This window comes from Hemitrygon akajei, chromosome 11 (assembly GCF_048418815.1).
Source record: "Hemitrygon akajei chromosome 11, sHemAka1.3, whole genome shotgun sequence".
NCBI classification, from domain to species: Eukaryota; Metazoa; Chordata; class Chondrichthyes; order Myliobatiformes; family Dasyatidae; genus Hemitrygon; species Hemitrygon akajei.
The window spans coordinates 70,748,201-70,770,009 of NC_133134.1; the positions used below are offsets into that span (position 1 = coordinate 70,748,201).

General features: G+C 41.6%; 1 protein-coding gene across 4 annotated transcripts in view; it reads right to left on the minus strand.

Moving 5' to 3' along the window:
* LOC140735696 (rho GTPase-activating protein 17-like) overlaps positions 1–21,809 on the minus strand; it is a 192,805-nt gene that overhangs the window by 40,592 nt on the left and 130,404 nt on the right. For all 4 annotated transcript variants that reach the window (XM_073061075.1, XM_073061073.1, XM_073061072.1 and 1 more), the window contains exons 7-13: positions 16,694–16,811; positions 11,207–11,275; positions 10,956–11,037; positions 10,500–10,627; positions 5,547–5,658; positions 4,916–4,997; positions 4,699–4,779 (exon numbers count right to left, since the gene is read on the minus strand). In XM_073061075.1, the coding sequence (XP_072917176.1) occupies positions 4,699–4,779; positions 4,916–4,997; positions 5,547–5,658; positions 10,500–10,627; positions 10,956–11,037; positions 11,207–11,275; positions 16,694–16,811 (672 nt within the window). The remainder of the gene's footprint in view (positions 1–4,698; positions 4,780–4,915; positions 4,998–5,546; positions 5,659–10,499; positions 10,628–10,955; positions 11,038–11,206; positions 11,276–16,693; positions 16,812–21,809) is intronic.

Consider the following 21,809-nt stretch of genomic DNA (forward strand, 5'->3'; position numbering starts at 1 on the left):
ATGGGAATAAACGGGACCTTTTCAGAATGGCAGGCACTGACTAGTGGGGTACCGCAAGGCTCAGTGCTGGGACCCCAGTTGTTTACAATATATATTAATGATGTAGACAGGAGAATTAAATGCAGCATCTCCAAGTTTGCAGATGACACGAAGCTGGGCGGCGGTGTTAGCTGTAAGGTGGATGCAAGGTGATTTAGATAGGTTAGGTAAGTGGGCAAATTCATGGCAGATGCAATTTCAACATTCGGTAGGTTTCAAAGAGATTCCCCTGCATTTTTCTAAATTCCAGTGAGTACAGGCCCAAAGCTGCAAAACGCACCTCATACGTTAACCCTTTTGTGTCTGGAATCATCCCCGTGAACCTCCTCTTGATTCGCTTCAATGAAAACACATCCTTTCTGAGATATGGGGCCCAAATCTGTTAACAATACTCTATATACAGCCTGACTAGTGTCTTATAAAACTCAGCATTAACTCCTTGCTCTTATATTCTATTTTCCTTGAAATAAATGCCCACATTTCATTTGCATTCTTTACTACAGGCTCAACCTTTAAGTTAATCTTCTGGGAGTCTTGCATGAGGACTCTTAAGTCTCTCAGCACCTCTTTGACGTTTGAACCTTCTCCCCATAATAGTCCGCACTATTGTTCCTTTTCTCAAAATGCATTATCATACATTTCCGAATACTGTATTCCAGCTGCCACTTTTTTGCCCATTCTTCTAATTTGTCTAAGTCCTGTTGCAATCACATTGCTTCCTCAGCACTACCTACCCCTCCATCTATCTTCATGTCATCCGCAAACTTTGCCACAAAGCCATCAATTTCATTATCCAAAAATCATTGACAAGCATTGTGAAAAGTAGTGGTCCCAATACCTGAGGACAACCACTAGTCATTGGCAGCCAACTAGAGAAGTTTTATTCCAACTTGCTGCCTCTTGTCTGTCAGCCATTTGCCTATCCATGCCAGTATCTTTCCTGTAACACCACAGAATTTTATCTTGTTAAGTAGCTTCATGTGTGGTACTTTATCAAATGCCTTCTGAAAATCCAAGTACATGACATCCACTGCCTATACTTTTACTACCTTGCTTGTTACTTCCTCAAAGAACTCTACCAGATTTGTCAGGCAAGCTTTACAGAAACCAAGCTGACTTTGTCTTATTTCATCATTAGTCCCCAACTACCCTGAAACCACATCCTTAATAAGAGATTCCAACATTTTCCCAATCACTGAGGTTAGGCTAACTGGCCTATAATTTCCTTTCTTTTGTCTTCCTCCCTTCTTAAAGAGTGGAGTGACATTTGAAATCTTCCAGCCTTTCAGGACCATGCTAGAATCAAGTGATTCTTAAAAGATCATGATCAATGCATTCATTAGCTCTTCAGCAACCTCTCTGGGATGCAGTCCATCTGGTCCAGGTGACTTATCCACCCTAAGACCTTTGAGTTTGCCTAGCATTTTTTCCTTTGTAATAGCAATGGCACTCACCCCTGCTCCCTGACACGCCCAAACATTTGACACACTGCTAGTGTCTTCCACAGTGAAGACTGATGCAAAGTACCCATTAAGTTCATCCGCCATTTCTTTGTCACCCATTACTACCTCACCAGCATCATTTTCCAGTAGTCCAATATCAACTCTCACCTCCTTTTTACTCTTTATATAACTGAAAAAACTTTTAGTATCCTGCTTTATATTATTGGCAAGTTTGCCCTTATATTTTATCTTTTGCCTTCTTATAGCTTTTTTAGTTTCTTGTGTTGGATTTTAAAAGCTTCCCAATCATCCAACTTCCCACCCACTTTTGCTACCATTATATGCCCTTTTATGTAGTCCTTAGCAGTTGCCTACCTCGCCATGAGAACTTCTTCCTCTGTGGGACATATCTACCCTGCGCCTTATGAGCTATTCCCAGAAACTTCAGCCATCTTTACTCTACCGTCATACCCGCCAGCATCCTCCTCCAATCCACCTGGGCAAGCACCTCTCTCATGCCTCTGTATTTCTGTTTATTCCATTGTGATACTGATACACACAACTTATGTTTCTCTCTCTCAAACTGCAATATGAATTCAATCATATAATGATCACTGCCTCCTAGGGGTTCCTTTACGTTAAGCTCCCTAAAAAGATCTGGGTTATTTCACATCACCCAATCTAAGATGGCCTTTCCCCAAGTAGCTGCTCTAAAAAGCCATCTCGTAGGCATGCAACAAATTCCCTCTCTTGCCATCTGAGACATATAACATGAAAAGAAGAGATCCCAACATCACTAGTCACTTGCAGGCAACCAGAAAAGGCCTCCTTTATTCACACACTGACTCCTACCAGTCAGCCAATCTTCTATCCATGCTAGTATCTTTCCTTTAATAGCATGGGCTCATGTTGTAAAGCAGGTTCAGGTGCAGCACCTTGTCAAAAGCCTTCTAAAAAGACAAGTAAACTATATCCATTGACTCTCCTTTGTCTATCTTGCCTGTATTTTTCCTCAGAGAATTCCAACAGATTTGCCAGGCAAGAACTCTCCTTAAGGAAACCCTGCTGACTTTGGTCTATTTATCATGTGCCTCGAAGTACCCTGAAACCTCATCCGTAATAAAGGACTCCAACATCTTCCCAGCCACTGAGGTCAGGCTAACTGGCATATAATTTCCTTTCTTCTGACTCCCTCCCTTCTTAAAGAGTGGAGTAACATTTGCAATTCTTCATTCCTCTAGAACCATTCCAGTATCCACTGATTCTTGAAAGATTAATATTAACGCTTTCACAATTTCTTCAGTGGCCTCTTGCAGAACCTTGGGGTGTAATCCATCTGGTCCAGGTGACTCATCTACCTTCAGACCTTTCAGCTTCCCAAGCATCTTGTTCCTAGTAATGCCAACTTCACCCACTTCTGCGTTCTGACTCTCAAATTGCCAGTATATGACTGGCGTATTCCACAATAAAAGACTGATGCAACAAATTTATTTAGTTCATTAGAGTCATAGGAAAATACAGCATAAAAACAGGCCCTTCAGCTCATATAACCCGTCAAGCCACTCTCATCGATTTGCAGCAAGACCGTAGCCTTCCATTTCACTACCATCCATGTATTGTTGAAGTCAGAAGTTTACACACACCTTAGTCAAATACATTTTAACTCAGTTTTTCACAATTCCTGACATTTAATCCTAGAAAACATTCGTTGCCTTAAGTCAGTTAGGATCTCTACTTTATTTTAAGAATGTGAAATGTCAGAATAATAGTAGAGAGAATGATTTATTTCAGCCTTTATTTCTTTCATCTCTTTCCCAGTGGGTCAGAAGTTTACATACACTTTGTTAGTATTTGGTAGCGTTCCCTTTAATTTGTTTAACTTGGGTCAAATGTTTTGGATAGATTTCCACAAGCTTCTCACAGTAAGTTGCTGGAATTTAGTTCCATTCCTCTAGACAGAACTGGTGTAACTGAGTCAGGTTTGTAGGCCTCCTTGCTCGCACACGCTTTTTCAGTTCTGCCCACAAATTTTCTATCGGATTGAGGTCAACTGTACCTACTAAACTTCACCTAAATATTGAAATCAAGCTCACATGCACCACTTTTGCTGGCAGCTTATCCACACTCTCACAACCCTCTGAGAGTGCCATTTCTTTCTCCCCTTTACCACTTCTCAAGCATTATTTTCCAGCGGTCTGAAACCCACTCTCACATTTTTACTCTTTAATATCTGAAAAAACTTTTGGTACCCTCTTTTATATTATTAGCCAGCTTACCTTCATTATTTCATCATCTTTCTCCTTTTGGCTTTTTTAGTTGCCTTCTGTTGGTTATTAAAAGTTTCATGCAATCCTTCAAATCCCCACTAATTGCAATATTATATGCCCTCTCTTTTGCTCTTTGCTGTCTTTGACTTCCCTTGCCATCCATCATTTTTCCTTTTGATCACTTCTTTATCTTTGGAATGCATTTATCCTGTGTGCCGGAATTCTTCCCAGTAACTTCTACCGTCATCCCTACTAGTACCCCCTTCCAATCAACTTTGGCCAGCTCCTCTCTCATGCTCTGTAATTCCCTTTACTCCACTTCATCTGTCTGTCTGATGCAACACAGATAGTTGCAATGGCCAGGACTATTGATGTGGTACTCTATCACTGAAGAACAGAAACAGCAGGAGGAGGATAGGTTGTAGAAACAGCATTCAACTTGTTTCCAAACCCTGATACAGAAAGAAAACCTGGGATTACAGAGAGACTTGTAACAAGAGACTGAGAACAAAGGAAAGCCACAAGTCTGATCCAGACCAATGGCCTTACATCCAGACAGGTAGAATACCACGCAAGCTGTGAACGTTATCTTTGTAATTTAGAGTTTGAACAAAGATAAGTACACTTTCCTCCGGTTGTCAATTATGTAATCCTGATATGTACAAGTCAGTATATGGCAAACCACTAGCTCCACCTGGTCTAAACAATTCTACGATCAGTATTTTCCAATTTTCCTCCACCAAATTAATTTGCAATTGCTGTAGATTGTGATGGAGAGGGGAGCCTGCAGCAGTATGTAATGTCAGTCCTGCACAAGGTATTTGAGAGCACCAGAATTGAAGTAGTAATTTTTTTTGTAGGAATGTCTAGTTTCTCACATTGTTGCCAACATTCATCTCAAATCTGGTGGCAGCTTCACTATTCTTATTTTGTGATTAAAAAAAATATACCTGAAGTTGGAACTGTGGGACTTTGGCATTTTGCTGCAGGTCAACCAGAGGGCTTGCAATTTCTTGTCTGGTTCTGGCACACTGTGACAGAATAGAACAGAAGACAGTGAATACAGTTTAGCAATCTGTAGAGGTGCATTCGCTTAACATGTACACATTTCATGGACCAAAATCAATACTGTACAAAACAAGTGCAGAATGAGTCGGTCACCCTCACCTTGCAGCCTGAACCCACTCATCATAAAGCTGGAATGTCATTAAAGGCTCTGGAAGTTCTCTCAGGTATGACTTTAAGGCACCTGAAGGTAAAGAGACACCAATAACATTAGTATCTAACAGCATCACCTGAACAAGCATCTTTTCATTTTAGTAGATGCTTCTTCATGTAAACAATGCATATAATAATTAACAATAGAACTCAACATAAAGTAGCTCACGTAATAAACTGTAAACATAATTGTTACTTTTGCAATGCTACCCAATATCTAGAATTTGATTCATGATCACATGAAATACCAGTTGGTATACCTCACATGTAAATATGAAGTGAATATTGTCAGAAAACTTTCACAGCAGACCACTGATGGTACATTATTCCAAACGTTTCATGTTTTAATCTGTCACTTAGATTAACTTCCCAGTTAATGGGAGTTGTTAAGGGAGTTAAGGGAGCAACTGTGGAGAGAGAAACAGCTTATGTATCAGGTGGAAGTTTCAGGCTGCTGAGTTTGAACTATTCATTCATTTCACCCCTACAGAAACCATCTTTGGGAGTCACAGCATTTTTTAGATGCATAAGCAATTCAATTTACTTCCAAACTGCTGCGGCCTTTATATTCGGTACTTACCTGCAACAGCATGTGGGTCAGAATAGAATTCCTCAAGTTGGGAAGTAGAGCAATCCAATGCAGCTTTTAGCTTTTTCAGCTTGGATGCTCCAGCAGCAATCCGGAAAAGGCCCTGTATTACAACAAGAAAATATAATATTTTTATTTATTCATTTACAGGATGCTGGTGTCGCCAGATAAGCCAGCATTTATTACCCACCCTTAGTTGCCCTTGAGAAGGTGGTACACCCACAGTGCTGAGGGGTGTTATGAAACCAGTAACTGGTTTCACTTACCAGCAAAGATAGATATGTCAGTTGAAGTCCAATGGTACTATTTTCAAAAGTTTTATTAATAAAAGGGCACAAAAATTAAGGTTAATACAAACATTCAGATAACATGCGTCAATACTCAATCTAAAACGCAGGTACATTAATAATCACTCAGAAATAAGCTCTTTCGTTGTCTAGGGTATAATACTGAGTCCAATTGGAAATATAAAGAGTCACTCTGAAGTCTGCAGGCTTTTCCCTTTTTGGTTTCACGTGTTGGAGAGAGAGAAGAGAGATTGTTAGGAAAAGAGAACACTTGCCGTTGTCTTTATGAATCAAATCCTCAGCCTCAGAGGATTTGGCTTCCCTGGTGTTAAATAAAAGCGGTTTTCCGTTGGTTCTAGCCACAAACTCCGCATTCGGAATTTAACGCACGTGGCTTCCTTCAAAATGGCTTCCCGTTCCCACGGGAAGCGGTATCGTGCTTCTCGGTGTCTCCTTGGTGCGTCTGAGGGTCGTCCTCTTTCAGACCCTTCTTTATACTGCCTCACGGGATCTCAGGTGTCAATCAGGTTGCAGGTGATGCAATCTCTCTCTCAACCAGCCCACTTTACCCGAGGGCTTTACAATGTCCCTGCGAGTTGGCACGTCTGCAGTTCCCAGGTGTCTCCTGAGAACAATGCCACAGTCGCCAGCTTTTGTCCCAGTGGAATGCGGTATCCAGCACGTCGCTGTCTTTCCATTTCCTGTGTCCATTCGGCATGTCTCTCTCTCTCTCTTGCTCTCTCTCGGGTCATTGACCCCCCTTTCACTAGGGCTCTTGCAATTCTCACAAAGGAGGGGGCTGGTATCATAACAGGGGGATTACACATACAAAACAACAAGATTTTTATAGACTGCACCAAAGTGTGATCACAAATAACAAGTTATCATAAAGATAAACAAAATGCTGCAGACATCAGGTGACCCTCCTTTCCTCTGACTCTAAGGAACTGCAAGGGTAAAAAGACCCTGGTGGGAGTTATATAAAGACCTCCAAAGAAGTCACAATGGGAGATAGAAAATGTACGCTAAAAGGTACAATGGTCATGTGGGATTTCAATATGCAATAGATTGGGAAAATTAGGCTGTTGCTGGATTTCAAGAGAGGAATTCCTAGAATGCCTACAAGATGGCTTTTTAGAGCAGCTTGAGGTTGAACCCACTTAGGGAAAGGCAATTCTGGATTGGGTGTTGTGCAATGAACAGGAAATGATTAGAGAGCTCAAGAACTCTTTGGGGCAAGTGATCATAATATGATCAAATTCACCCTGAAATTTCAGAAGAAGAAGCTAGAGTCAGATGTATCAGCAGTACAATAGAGTAAAGGCATGAAAGAGGAGTTGGCCAGAATTGGTTGGACAAGAAAACTGGTAGGGATGACGGCAGAGCAGCAATGGCTGGAATTTCTGGAAGCAATTCAGAAGCAATACATCCCAAAGAGAAAGATGCATCCTCAAGGTATGATGCCACAACTGTGGCTATCAAGAGAAGTCAAAGCCAACAAAAAACCCAAGACAGGGCATAAAATACAGCACAAATTACTGGGAAGGTGGAGGATTGGGAAGCTTTTAACTATCAACAGAAGGCAACTAAAACAGTTATTAAAAAGGTAAAGATGTAAACTACCCAATAATATTAAAGAAGATACCAAGAGTTTCGTCAGATACATAAAGTGTAAAAAAGAGGTGAGAGTGGATCTCAGCCTGCTGGAAAACGATGCTGAAGAGGTAGCAAAGGGGTACAGTGAAGTAGCGGGCAAACTGACTGAGTATTTTGCAACAGTCTTCACTGTGGAAGACACTAGCAGTATTGTGGAAGTTCCAGGTGTCAGGGGGTATGAAGTGTGTGAAGTTACCATAACTAGAGAGAAGGTTCTTAGGAACTGAAAGGTCTGAAGGTAGATAAGTCATCCAGACCAGATGGTGTACAATCCAGGGTTCTGAAAGAGGTGGCTAAGAGATTGTGAAGACATTAGTAATGATCTTTCAAGAATCACTAGATTTTGGAATGGTTCTGGAAGACTGGAAAATTGCAAATGTCACTCCACTATTCGAGTAGGGAGAGAGGCAGAAGAAAGGAAATTGTAGGCCAGTTAGTCTGACCTCAGTAGCTGGAATTGATTGTTACTGATGTGGTTTCAAGGCATTTGGAGGCACATAATAAAATAGGCAATAGTCGGCAAGGTTTCCTCATGGAAAAATCTTGCTTGACAAATCTATTGGAATTCTTTGAAGAAATGACAAGCAAGATAGAGAATCAGTTGATGTTGTGTACTTGAATTTTCAGAAGGCCTTTGACAAGGTGCCAAACATGAAGCTGCTTAACAAGCCATGAGCCCACAGTATTACAGGGAATATCCTAGCATGGATAAAGCAGAGTCTGACTGGTGGATTGCAAAGAGTGGGAATAAAGTGAGCCTTTCTGGTTGGCTGCTGGTAACTAGTGGTGTTCAACAGGGGACTGTGCTGGGATCGATTCTTCTTACTTTATGTGTCAATGACTTGGATGCAAAGTTTAGAAAATACAAAGATATGTAGAGGGGCAGGTAGTTTTGAGCAGAGAGGCTGCAGAAGGACTTGGACAGATTAAGAGAATGAGCAAAGAAATAGCAGATGGAATACAGTGTTGGGAAACCTAGTGAATGGCAAAAGGCCTTGATAGAGTGGATATGGAAAGGATGAGGAGGATTTCTTTAGCCAGAGAGTGGTGAATCTGTGGAATTCATTGCCACAAGCAGCTGTGGAGGCCAAGTCTTTATGTATATTAAGGCAGAGGTTGACAAATTCTTGAATGGTCAGGGCCCGAAGGGATACAGGGAGAAGGCAGGAGATTGGGGCTGAGAGGAAAATTGGATCAGCATACTATAATGGCAGAGCTGACTCGATGGGCCAAATTACCTAATTCTGCTCCTATATCTTATGGTCTACTTGGTAATGATTAATGGTCGGAGGACATGAGGAACAAAGGGCTTTATTTCAACTGCTGGTTCATGGCTAAAAGGTGTCTGCCATTGGGAGGTGGAAGAAGGTCCTTTTGGCCCATCTAGTCTATGCTGAACTATTACTTTGCTGAGTCCCTTTGGCCTACACCTGGACCATAGCTCCTCATACCCCCTCTTCCATGTACACATCCAAACTTCTCTTAATTGTTGAACTTGAACCCACATCCACCACTTCAGTTAGCAGCTCTTTCCACACTCACACCACCCTCGAGTGAAGTAGTACCCCCACAGGTTTCCCTTAAATATTTCACCTTTCATCCTTAACAGCCATGACCTCTAGTTCTAGTCTTACCTAAACTCTGTGGGGGAAAAAAGCTTGTTTGCATTTATCCCATTGTATACCCCTCATAATTTTGCATACCTCTATCAAATCTCATTCTCCTATGCTCTGGGGAATCAAGTCCTAATGTGTTGAATCTTTCCCTATAACTCAAGTACTGCCAATTTCTTTTGTACTCCTTCAATCTTATTGGTATTTTACCAGTAGGTGTTCGACCAGAACTGCACATAATACTCTAAATTAGGCCTCATCAAAGTCTTATACAACTTCAACAAAACATCCTATCTCCTGTACTCAGTACAGGACAATGTGGCAAAAGCTCTTTTTATGACCCTATCTACCTGTGATGCCAATTTCAAGGAATTAAGGACCTGTATTTCCAGATCCCTCTGTTCTACCTCACTCCTCAGTGCAGGCCATTACTTTCTACAAAGCAAAACCTAACATCATGAATGGCTGTGATTCTTCACTCCCAGATGTGCTTAACACCCCTTATGTACTCTTTGAAAGGGAGAACAAAACTACATCAGTGTGAATCCTTGCAGTATCTAGTGACTCCGTGAACTCTGTCTCAGAGGCCAACGTCAGAACGTTTTTCAAGAGCAAGGCTGCTATATTTCATCAGGAGTTTGAGGAGAATTAGTGTGTCACCAAAGACTCACAAATTTGTAGAAATTTACCATCAAGAGCATTCTAACCGTTTGTATCACCATCTAGTAAGGAGGGGCCACTTCACAGGATCGAAAAAAACTGCAGCAAATTGTAAACTCTGCCAGCTCCATCAAGGAACTACATCTTCAAAAGGTTATGCATCCATTATTAAGCACTCGCATCACTCAGCACATGCCCTCTTCTTTTTGCTACCATCAAGGAGGAGGTAAAGGAGCCTGAAGACACACACTCAATGATTCAGTAAGTTCCTCTCCACCATCAGATTTCTGAATGGACAATAAACCCATGAACACCACATAACTACTTTGTTTTCCTCTCTACTTAATTTTTTATATATGCTTATTGTAATTTCTAGTTTTTACTATTATGCCTTGCAACGTACTGCTGCCTCAAACCTGTTACCTTACCATTTACTCTGAGAGGAACATGAAAACTCTGCATATTCAAGATTTCACTTTTGAAAGTTTCCCACTGCCAGAAAAAAATTGTCCCAATCCACGCTTGCCAGATCTTTGATATAATCAAAATGGCCTTTCTCAAAGTAACTCTGCTCACCTGCATTGGATACTGGAAGGTTAGTGAACTGTTTAGAAGAACAAAGATGGATGATAAGAAAGATGAAGCTAGAGATGGCAAATTTCTGAACATGAAAATGAGAACTCTGTTAAGGATGCGTGTATGTATATTTTGTAGCAACCAGCACTCACCTCCTCTTTCATACCAGTTTCTAGCAGCATCATTACACAAGCCTCAATCGGGAGCGCTATCTCACGACCACTACGCTTGAGGTGTTCTTCCAGAGCAGTTCCAAATGCCGGCTTCTCAGTCCACGTATCTGGCAGAAATCAATTAACTAATCAACAAACCAATGCATTCATCTCCACAAATAACTTTTTGCTGTAATGATTCACTGAGGTTTAACTTATGTTAATATTTAAAATATTTGTTTGGTATGTACATTGCTTGAATAAATAACTTATACAAAGTATTTTCAATGACAGTTCAAAATTTATAGTTATCAAATCTATCAACATACACGAGTGTTTCAATTAATCCACCATTAAATCAAATTAGAAAATTAATAAATCATCAGAAAAAATGCTCAGCTGGAAAACAAACAGACTAAGAAAACTATAGATTAGTGAAATGCTGCTATACTGCACCTTGCTGGGTCTGGATCGTAGGAAGAACTCGCTCCAAGACTGCTAGTGATTTTCTATGGTAATCTGCTTGTGCTTCTAATAACTGAGAACAAAGACCACATTGTCAACAAAAATTCCATCAGCTTCATGCCTACAGAAGTATTAATCTCAACTCGATCAAATGCAACTCCATAATATTGTAACAAAAATGTCAATTTAACTGAATGAGACAAAGAACTAAATACTTATAAAGAGTCAGTGTCATCGCTTACCGTTACCAAATACCTTGCATAATCACCTTCTTTAGAAATAAAGTTGTACATATCAGCGGCAAGTTGATCCTGTGGACAGAGAGATTTCTTTATTGCATTTAAATCACAGCTTCCAAGACAACAGAATAAAAGAAAAGAAAATAGACTAGCAATAAACTACCTGTTGACGCAATAGAAAGATAGAATATTCAGTTTAGCCTGACTGAAGTTTTATATTTGAGCAACTACAGTTATTAGATATTAATAAATATAGTTATTGCTTTATATTTGAGAACAACTATCTGAAATGTTCACAAAAACAACAATCAGCATAGATGAAGGTGATTGCTGAGCCCACCCACTCCTGATTGACATAGACAAGCTGCTCAGCAGGTGGGCTATTTTGGTGCCTCATTTTATCAACATTTCAGATTTTTTCTCAGGTTGCTGGGTTTTCTGGATGCTTAACTTAGTAATGACAATTGGCACGGGCAGAAGTTAGTGTACTTTCCAGCAGGGTGAACAAGAAGTTTGAGCACTTGCACTACTGAGTCTGTATTCCTCTACACACTCCATTATTAACCACCCTCATCCATACCCTATATGACCACAGCTACCTCTGAGAAGTCTGCAGTCTCTCTGGAACATCCACAGCCCTACAAGCCACCCATTATGAACTTTACCAGCTCTCTCTGCAGCAACATTTACTGTTGGAGAGCCTGTCAATCACCTGTGTGGCATCCTATATAGAGACAATCTGCATACTGGTTTTACTGGAGTCAAAACTGTTCTAATTTTCCTAATGTCACAACCAGAAGGTCCACCATCCACACACACAACCAAACAGCCTCTGCTGGGAAAGTCCCCCTCAGTAATTCTTGGACATTTTCCGCCCAATACTTGTATGAGGTTCAAGATTTCTCAGGCTCAGGTAATATTCATTCACTCTCAAAAACAGTTAAAGGGAAGCTGGCAGGTTGGGGAACTGTAGTAAAAGTGTATCAATATTGGACAGCCAATTACGAACACATAAAGAAACTACTTGCAAAAAAAACCCCTGAAGAACAGAAACCCAAGAGAAGTGATTCACTGGTCCAAGTATTAAATCAAGTGAATTGTGAGAGATTGCAGTGGTCTGATGACCACTGCAATAACTTCTATTACCTCCAAAGGGATCCACCACCAAGCATATTTTACCTCCCCCCGCCAACTCTGATTTCTGCAGGAATGCTTCCTCTGTGATTCACTTGTCCATTCGTCCTTCCCAGCACATCCCTGCAAGCTGCTAAAGTGCTTCACCTCCATTCAGGGCCCCCAACAATCCTTCCAGAGGAGGCCAATCTGCTGGGGCTGTGCGCTCCTGATGTAGCCTGCGGTGAGACCTGTTGAAAAATTGTTGGGGGGGGGGGGGGATGCTCCATTGAGCACACTGCTCCGTCTGGTAAAAGCGGAAGTTTCCAGTGGCCAAATGTTTTAATTCCATTTCCCATTCCTGTTCTGACATATTGGTCCATGGCCTCCTGTTGTGCCAAGAAAAGGCCACCCTCAGGATGCAGGAGGAACACCTGATACTCTGGATGGGTAGCCTCCGACCTGATGGTATGCATATCAATTTCTCCTTCCAGTAAAAAAGAAATTCCATCCTGCCCTCCACTCTTCTGCTATTCCCCACTCTGGCCTCTTTTCACTTCTACCTGGTTTCTATCCTCCTTCCCTTTCTTCTATAGTCCTTTCCTATCAGATTACTTCTTCTCCAGCCCTTTACCTTTCCTATCCATCTGGCTTCACCTATCACCTTCTAGTTAACCCCCTTCCCCTCTCCCCATCTTTTTATTCTGGCATCTCCTTCCTTCCTTTCCAGACCTGATGAAGGGTTTCTGCCTAAAACTTCAACTGTTTCTTCATTTTCATATGCTGCCTGACTTGCTGAGTCCTGCCAGCATTTTGTGTGTGTTATTCCAAATAAAAGAGCAGACTGGCAAGAAATAAAGACAAATATGTTCTATAGCTGTACAAAAAGGAAAAGGCTAGCATGGGTAAATACAGACACTTTACAGGCAGAGGCATTAGAATTTAGCATATAAAATAAGGGATATGGCAAAAACTAAAATACTGTATGTCCACAAAAGAACTAAGGGAGCAGCAAGAATAAAGAACTGAAGGAATTATTACTAATAAATTTACAAGTAGTCAGCACAGTAGCAGAGCAACTGGTGCTGCAGCCTCAGTGACCTGGGATCAATCCCAACTTTGGATGCTATCTGTGTAGGAATTTGCACATTTTTTACCTGATCATGTGGGTCTCCCACAGGGGCTCCAATTTCCTCCAACCTGCTAGTCAATTAACTTTAAACTACCCCTTATGTAGGTGGATGGCAGGAGAACTGTTGAGAGTTGAAGAAGGTGTGAAAGGAAGAGAATGTTATTGGTGTGAGATGACACTGTTCTGGTGGGCCAAAGGGCCTGTGCTCCTGACCTCTAAATTGGTGAAAATGAAAACCAATAAGGGAACTAGTGGATGCATTTTAATTTTCTAAAGGCCTTCATAAGGTGCCACACAGGAAAATGGTCAACAAGATTTGAGCACATTTAACTAGAGAATTAGATAATAGACAGAAAGCAAAATGCAGGAATAAACACATGTAGGAAATAAACAAATGTATGAATAAACTGTCTGTAAGGAATAAACCAATCCTAATAGAGGGATCAGAAGTGAAGGGAATGAGCAGTTTCAAGATCCTGTGTGTCAAGATCTCTGAGGACCTAACCTGGACATAATGTATTGAAAGCAAGACAGTGGCAATATTTCATCAGGAGTTTGAGGAGATCTGATTTGCCAAAAAAAACCACTCGGAAACTTCTACAAATGTACCATGGAGAGCATTCTGACTGGCTATATTACCATCTGGTATGGGGGAGCTACTGCACAAGATTGAAATAAGTTACAGAAACTAATAAAATCAGTCAGCTCCATCATGGGTACAGCCTCCATAGTATTCAAGACATCTTCAAGGAGCGATGCCTTAGGAAGATGGGATCCATCATCAAGGACCCCTACCACCCAGGACATGCCCTCTTCACATTTTTACTGTCAGGAAGGAGGTACAGGAGCCTGAAGGCACACACTCAGCGATTCAGAAACAGTTTCTTCCTCTCTGCCATTTGATTCCTAAATGGACATGGAACACGTGAACATTATCTCACAATTTAAAAAAAAAATTCTGTTACTTTGCATTTCTTATTTTAACTTAACTATTTAATTGAGATATAGGTACTTAATGTAACAGTTTTTTCTCTATATTTATTTATCACGTATTACATTTTTAGTGCTACTGTAAAATTAACAAATTTTGCAATATATGCCAATGATATTAAATCTGATTCTTATATTCACAAGTTAGCACACTGTGGCTGGTGAGGTAATGCAAAGCTGGTTAGTTTGTGGGCCTCAGAGAGATACCTTTAGTGAATATTTTCAATTCTCTATTCAGGAAGGCTATGAATGATCAGTCACTGATTGCATTCCAGACTGAGAGTTTGGGATATTAGAGGAACAAACACATAGAAACTGCAATAAAATGGACCCAGGTAAAGAGAACTGACAGTCAGGTTTGAAGGGATGGATGGCCAGAAGCAGGGTCACTAACACCATTGTCACTAACATAAACAAGAGGTGTCATGATAAGCACTTGGAAGGCCAATTAATGACACTAAATTACCTAGGGTCTCACTCCACATCAGCTTTAGTCCCAATGACACATTCCTGTTGCTCCAAAGCAACTGGTAGCAGATGTCACGCCTCTATATCTGACCTTTCAGTTCTACCTAACCTCCAACTTGCTATTCAGTTTACACCTGTAGCCAAAATCCCTACGTTCATTACAAGGTGTGGTCAGGTTCCAAGCTGATACCACTTTTAAGAGGCATCATCTCTTTACTGATATTTTTGGACTCCGGACTCAGGTTTAAGGTAAACTTGGAACTTGTTCAAACCAAACTGTTTCTAAACCTGGTATTGAAAATCACAGGGACCACAATTTAGAAGACAGATGAGAAAACAGGGAGAAAACAATGCAATTATTTTATTATTCAAATTTGTAACCCTGAGATATATATCACTCCTTCAGTTTGTCGTAGTCAAGGGAGGTGGTGGGGATAAACTCCCACTACCTATTAAATGCACCCAATGGCATGCGTCTCAAATAGCCTGTGACAACCAAGTCCAGCTCCTGGCCTTCATGTGTGGCTTAGCTACTAAGCCCAGTGGAATGTTTCTACTGACAAGAGAGTATACAATAGACAATAGGTGCAGAAGTAGGCCATTCGGCCCTTCGAGCCAGCACCACCATTAAATGTGATCATGGCTGATCATCAACAATCAGTACCCCATTCCTGCCTTCTCCCCATATCCCTTGACTCCGCTATCTATAAGAGCTCTATCTAACTCTTTCTTGAAAGCATCCAGAGAATTGGCCTCCACTGCCTTCTGAGGCAGAGCATTCCACAGATCCACAACTCTCTGGGTGACAGGTTACTGGCACCTTAAAACTAGTTGCTTTGGTCAGTCATGGTTGGCAGCTCATCTAGGAGAAGGAAAACTCCTGATCTCAAACCTCTGCTGCCTTGCAGCTATACCCACCCACGAGGAAGGAATCAGGAATAAACTCCGAGGAAAAATCCGGAGCTGGAGTCCTTACGGCAGTCCTGCTTTCAGTTCAATGCTGACTGGCAACTCCTGTGATTCTGTCGGTGCCAAACTGTATTGGTCTCTGCTGTTCCTTCAGATTCGCAAGCTGCATGCAGCGTGCTCTCCAGTTATTGTGTCGTTATCTAATAATACTGTGGGAGTGCCCATGATAGAAGGCAAAGGTACTCCAGTTTAAAGTATTATCATATTATCACCATTATCTTGTCAAAGCAAAAGGCTCAAAATGCTGACCAGTAAGGCTTTAAACAAAATGCCCTTAATTACTTCTTAAATAATCACCACTGACAATCTATGAATATGAAAGAAATCCCAGAGCCTCAATACCCAGAGCCTGGACTGACACCTTGCCCTATTGTCCTGTTTATTATTTATTGTAATGCCTGCACTGTTTTTGTGCACTTTACACAGTCCTGTGTAGGTCTGTAGTCTGGTGTAGCTTTCTGTGTTGTTTTTTTTTAAAGTAATTCAGTCTAGTTTTTGTACTGTGTCATGTAATACCATGGTCCTGAAACACGTTGTCTCATTTTCACTATGTACTGTACCAGCAGTTATGGTCGAAATGACAATAAAAGTGACTTGACTTGAAGACCATGCAAACCCCCAGATCTTTCTGTAATGAAAGTAACTTAAAACCTGAGAATTGATGTAAGCCTGTTAAATCAGAAGGAATTAAATAGACTGGGCGCAGATGCCAATCAAACATAAGCAGTTGTATCTAATGCCAAACAGGGCTCACAGCAGGCAGTGATCATCAAAATGCACATTTCGGCTTCCAAATTTAGACTGCAATAGAAACCTACCTTGCACAATTCCACTTTATTTCCAGCTTCATCCATTTCTTCCCGGAGGGAATCAACCTTTGCTGCTACTGCCTGGAAATTAGCTCCCGAAAAAGCAGTCTTTTGTGCTTGATTATACCTGAAATAAACCATTTAAATTCTAAATCATTCACTTCAAGTTCCAAACCCAAACCAGGCCCCATATTGAGCAAGTCACAACAATCCTTTGGCTAAATTCAATCAACTATATGCCCTGCCCCATGCCCCGATGCAAACATATAACCAGATCCCTAAAGCCCAAATGAAATACAGTGTCATTAAAACTAAGTTTTTCACCATTTACAAATTTCCTCGAAGATAATGTTTCATAGAAATAAGCCTCCATTAATCATAATATTGTAACAGTGATATTGAGGTTCAGTTATTGATGGGCATATTCACTCGTATGAACAAGATCAGAGAACCAAATGCATGCAATAAAGACTGGTGTAGGAGAAGTGGGTTTGAATTCTTGAGACATTCCCAGGATTACGGCTGCACAGGTGGAAGGTCAACTGAGGAAGATCTGTACCAGCAAGGCGGCTGGACCGGATGGAGTTTCCCCACGATTACTGAGGGCCTGTGCGACTGAGCTGGGAGAACCACTACAGCGCATCTTCAACATGAGCCTGGAGCAGAGAAGAGTACCCAGACAGTGGAAAACATCATGTATTGTCCCGGTACCGAAGAAACCACAACCAAAGGAGTTGAATGACTTCAGACCTGTTGCCTTGACGTCGCACGTTATGAAGACCATGGAGCGGCTGATAATACAGAATCTGAGGCCACAAACCAGGCACGCCCAGGATCCTCTTCAGTTTGCGTATAAGGAGAAGGTGGGAGTGGAAGATGCTATCACGTATTTGCTGCACAAATCACTCTCTCACCTAGATGGGGTCAGTTGTGCTGTGAGGATTACATTCCTTGACTTCTCTAGTGCCTTTAACACCATCCAGCCCAAGATCTTAAGGCACAAACTAACGGAGATGGGAGTAGACTCTCACATGGTGGATTGGATAGTGGACTACTTGACAGATAGACCTCAGTATGTGCGGTTGGGAGACTGTAGGTCTGAACGGTGGTCAGCAGCACAGGAGCGCCGCAGGGAACCGTACTCTCTCCGGTCCTGTTGACCCTGTACACATCAGACTTCCAATATAACTCGGAGTCCTGCCATGTGCAGAAGTTCGCTGATGACACGGCCATAGTGGGGTGTGTCAGGAATGGACAGGAGGAGGAGTATAGGAAACTGATACAGGACTTTGTGATATGGTGCAACTCAAACTACCTGCGTCTCAATATCACCAAGACCAAGGAGATGGTGGTGGACTTTAGGAGATCTAGGCCTCATATGGAGCCAGTGACCATTAATGGAGAATGTGTGGAGCAGGTTAAGACCTACAAGTATCTGGGAGTACAGTTAGACGAGAAGCTAGACTGGACTGCCAACACAGATGCCTTGTGCAGGAAGGCACAGAGTCGACTGTACTTCCTTAGAAGGTTGGCGTCATTCAATGTCTGTAGTGAGATGCTGAAGATGTTCTATAGGTCAGTTGAGGAGAGCGCCCTCTTCTTTGTGGTGGCGTGTTGGGGAGGAAGCATTAAGAAGAGGGACGCCTCACGTCTTAATAAGCTGGTAAGGAAGGCAGGCTCTGTCGTGGGCAAAGTACTGGAGAGTTTAACATCGGTAGCTGAGCGAAGGGCGCTGAGTAGGCTACGGTCAATTATGGAAAACTCTGAACATCCTCTACATAGCACCATCCAGAGACAGAGAAGCAGTTTCAGCGACAGGTTACTATCGATGCAATGCTCCTCAGACAGGATGAAGAGGTCAATACTCCCCAATGCCATTAGGCTTTACAATTCAACCGCCAGGACTTAAGAACTTTTTAAAAGCTATTATTAATGCTTTTTGAGATAGTGATTTAGATGCATATCATATTTTTTACTGAGTTAAGTATTGTATGTAATTAGTTTTGCTACAACAAGTGTATGGGACATTGGAAAAAAAGTTGAATTTCCCCATGGGGATGAATAAAGTATCTATCTATCTATTTGCAACAATACTGGGAAAGGAAGGAGCTGTTCTGAAGGAATGGGCTCAATAGAACAATGCCAGTACCAGAGTCCTAATGAATCACATAACTACAGCTGTGGATCGAGCTTTAAACTAAATACTTGGAGCTGGAAAAGGACGGATAAAGTAAAATGGAAGGAGAGTACAGGAGAGGTTAAAAATGATAAAAAAAAAGATAAAAAAGATTATTTAACCCAGTAACATAGAGGCAAATGGAAAAGGGCAAAGAAAGCAGGACTGAAGGTGATATATTTGAGTACACAAGAATGTATGAAACAAAGTAGATAACCTTGGAGCATAGTTAAAAATGAGCAGGTATGACATTGTGGGCACCACTTGAGTCATGGCTAAAAGATTGCAGTTGGGAGCTTAACATCCAAGGATGCATTTAGAAAACTATGGTCTAATTAAGGGTTTCGGCCCAAAATGTCAACTGTATTTTTTCCCATAAATGCTGCCTGGCCTGCTGGGTTCCTCCAGAATTTTGTATGTGTTGCTCGGATTTCCAGCATCTGCAGATTTTCTCTTGTTTTTAATTAGGGAGAGAGAGCATGGCTTCATGTGAGGAAGTCATGTCTTACTAACTTGATTAAATTTTTTGATGAGGTGATGAGGGTGATTGATGAAGGCAGAGCTGCAGATGCTGTCAATATGGTGTTTGACAGGTCCCTCATGGGAGGCTCATTCAGAAGATTCAGATGCATGGAAATTTGGCCATTTGAATTCAGAAGTGGCTTGCCCATAGAAGACGGGGTAGTAGTTGAAGGAACTTATTCTAGTTGGAGGTCTATGGTTAGTGGTGTTCCGCGGAGATCTGTACTAGGACCTCTGCTGTTTGTTAATATATACAGTAAATGACTTGGATATAAATGTAGATGGGTGGCTCAGTAGGGCTGCAGATAAAAGGTAGTGTTATGGATTGTGTAGAGGACTGTCACAGAATACAGTAAGATATAGATTAGTTGCAGATACAGGCAGAGAATTGGCAGATGGAGTTTAATCCAGCCAAATGTGAAGCGTTGCACCTTGGTTAATCAAATGTAGAGAGACAGCTCTACATACCATCCTTACACATCTGGAGAAGTATGCTTATATGAGAATGCTGTTCTTGGACTACAGTTCAGCATTCAACACCATTAATTCCCTCTAGGTTTGACAAGAAGCTCGGAGACCTCAGCCTTCAATCTGCCTTGCATAGCTGGATCTTGGACTTCCTGTCAGATCGCCAGCAGGTGGGCTCCCTCACCTCTGCCTCTCAACATAGGTGCCCCTCAGGGCTGTGACTTAAGCCCCTCCTCTGTATACTCATGACTATGACTATGTCACCACCCACAGCTCCAATCTGCCAATTAAATTTGCTGATGATACTACACTCAAATAATCATGTAATAATCTATAATAATAGCCTAGTCTCAAATAATAATAATAACCAGCCTACAGAGAAGAAGTCATCACCCTACTACAGTGGTGTCAAGAAAACAACCTCCCCCTCAATGCTGCAAAATCAAAGGAGCCGTTTGTGGACTACAGGAGGAATGGAGGCAGGCTACACCCCTATTGACATCAATGAATCTGGGGTTGAGAGAGTGAAGAGCTTTAAGTTCCTCAGCATACACATCACCGAGGATCTTACGTGGTCTGTACACACTGGCTATGTGGTAAAAAAGACTTAACAGCACCTCTTTCACCTCAGCCGGTTGAACTAGTTTGGTATAGGATCCCAAATCCTAAGTACTTTCTACAGGGGCACAATTGAGAGCATCCTGACTGGATGCATCTCTGCCTGGTATGGGAACTGTACTTCCCTCAATCGCAGGACTCTGCAGAGAGTGGTGTGGACGGCCCAGCACATTTGTAAATGTGAATTTTCCACTATTCAGGACATTTACAAAGACAGGTATGAAAAAAGGGCCCGAAGGATCATTGGGGACCCAAGTCACCCCAACCACAAACTGCTCCAGCTGCTACCATCCAGGAAATGGTACCACAGCATAAAAGCCAGGTCCGGAACAGCTTCTTCCACCAGGCCATCAGACTGATTGATTCATGCTGATACAATTGTATTTCTGTTATATTGACCGTCCTGTCGTACATACTATTTATTATAAATTACTAAAAATTTCACATTTAAATGGAGATGTAACATGAAGATGTTTACTCCTCATGTATATGAAGGATGAAAGTCAATTCAATTCAATTCAGTACACTGTTAAGAGCAAGATTCTTAACAATGTTGATGAGCAGAAGGATCTTGGGGTCCAAGTTCATAGGTCCCTGAAAGTGGCCACGGAGTTTGATGGGGTGGTTAGGTACAGTGGCATGCAAAATTTTGGGCACCCCTGGTCAAAATTTCTGTTACTGTGAATAGCTAAGCGAGTAAAAGGTGACCCGATTTCCAAAAGGCATAAAGTTAAACATGACACATTTCTTTAATATTTTAAGCAAGGTTACTTTTTTATTTCCATCTTTTACAGTTTCAAAATGGCAAAAAAGAAAAAGGGCAAGAAGCAAAAGTTTAGGCACCCTGCATGGTCACTACTTAGTAACACCCCATTTGGTAAGTATTACAGCTTGTAAACACTTTCTAAAGCCAGCTAAGAGTCGTTCAGTTCTTGTTTGGGGGATTTTCACCCATTATTACTTGCAAAAGGCTTCTAGTTCTGTGAACTTTGGGCTGTCTTGCATGTAATGCTCTTTTGAGGTCTATCCACAGATTTTCGATGTTTAAGTCGGGGGACTGTGAGGGCCATGGCAAAACCTTCAGCTTGCGCCTCTTGAGGTAGTCCACTGTGGATTTTGAGGTGTGTGTAGGATCATCATCATGTTGAAGCCATCCTCTTTTCATCTTCAGCTTTTTTTTTAGAGATGGTGTGATGTTTGCTTCCAGAATTTGCTGGTATTTAATTGAATTAATTCTTCCCTCTACCAGTGAAATGTTCCCCATGCCACTGGCTGCAACACAAGCCCAAAGCATGATTGATCCACCCCCATGCTTAACAGTTGGTGAGGTGTTCTTTTCAT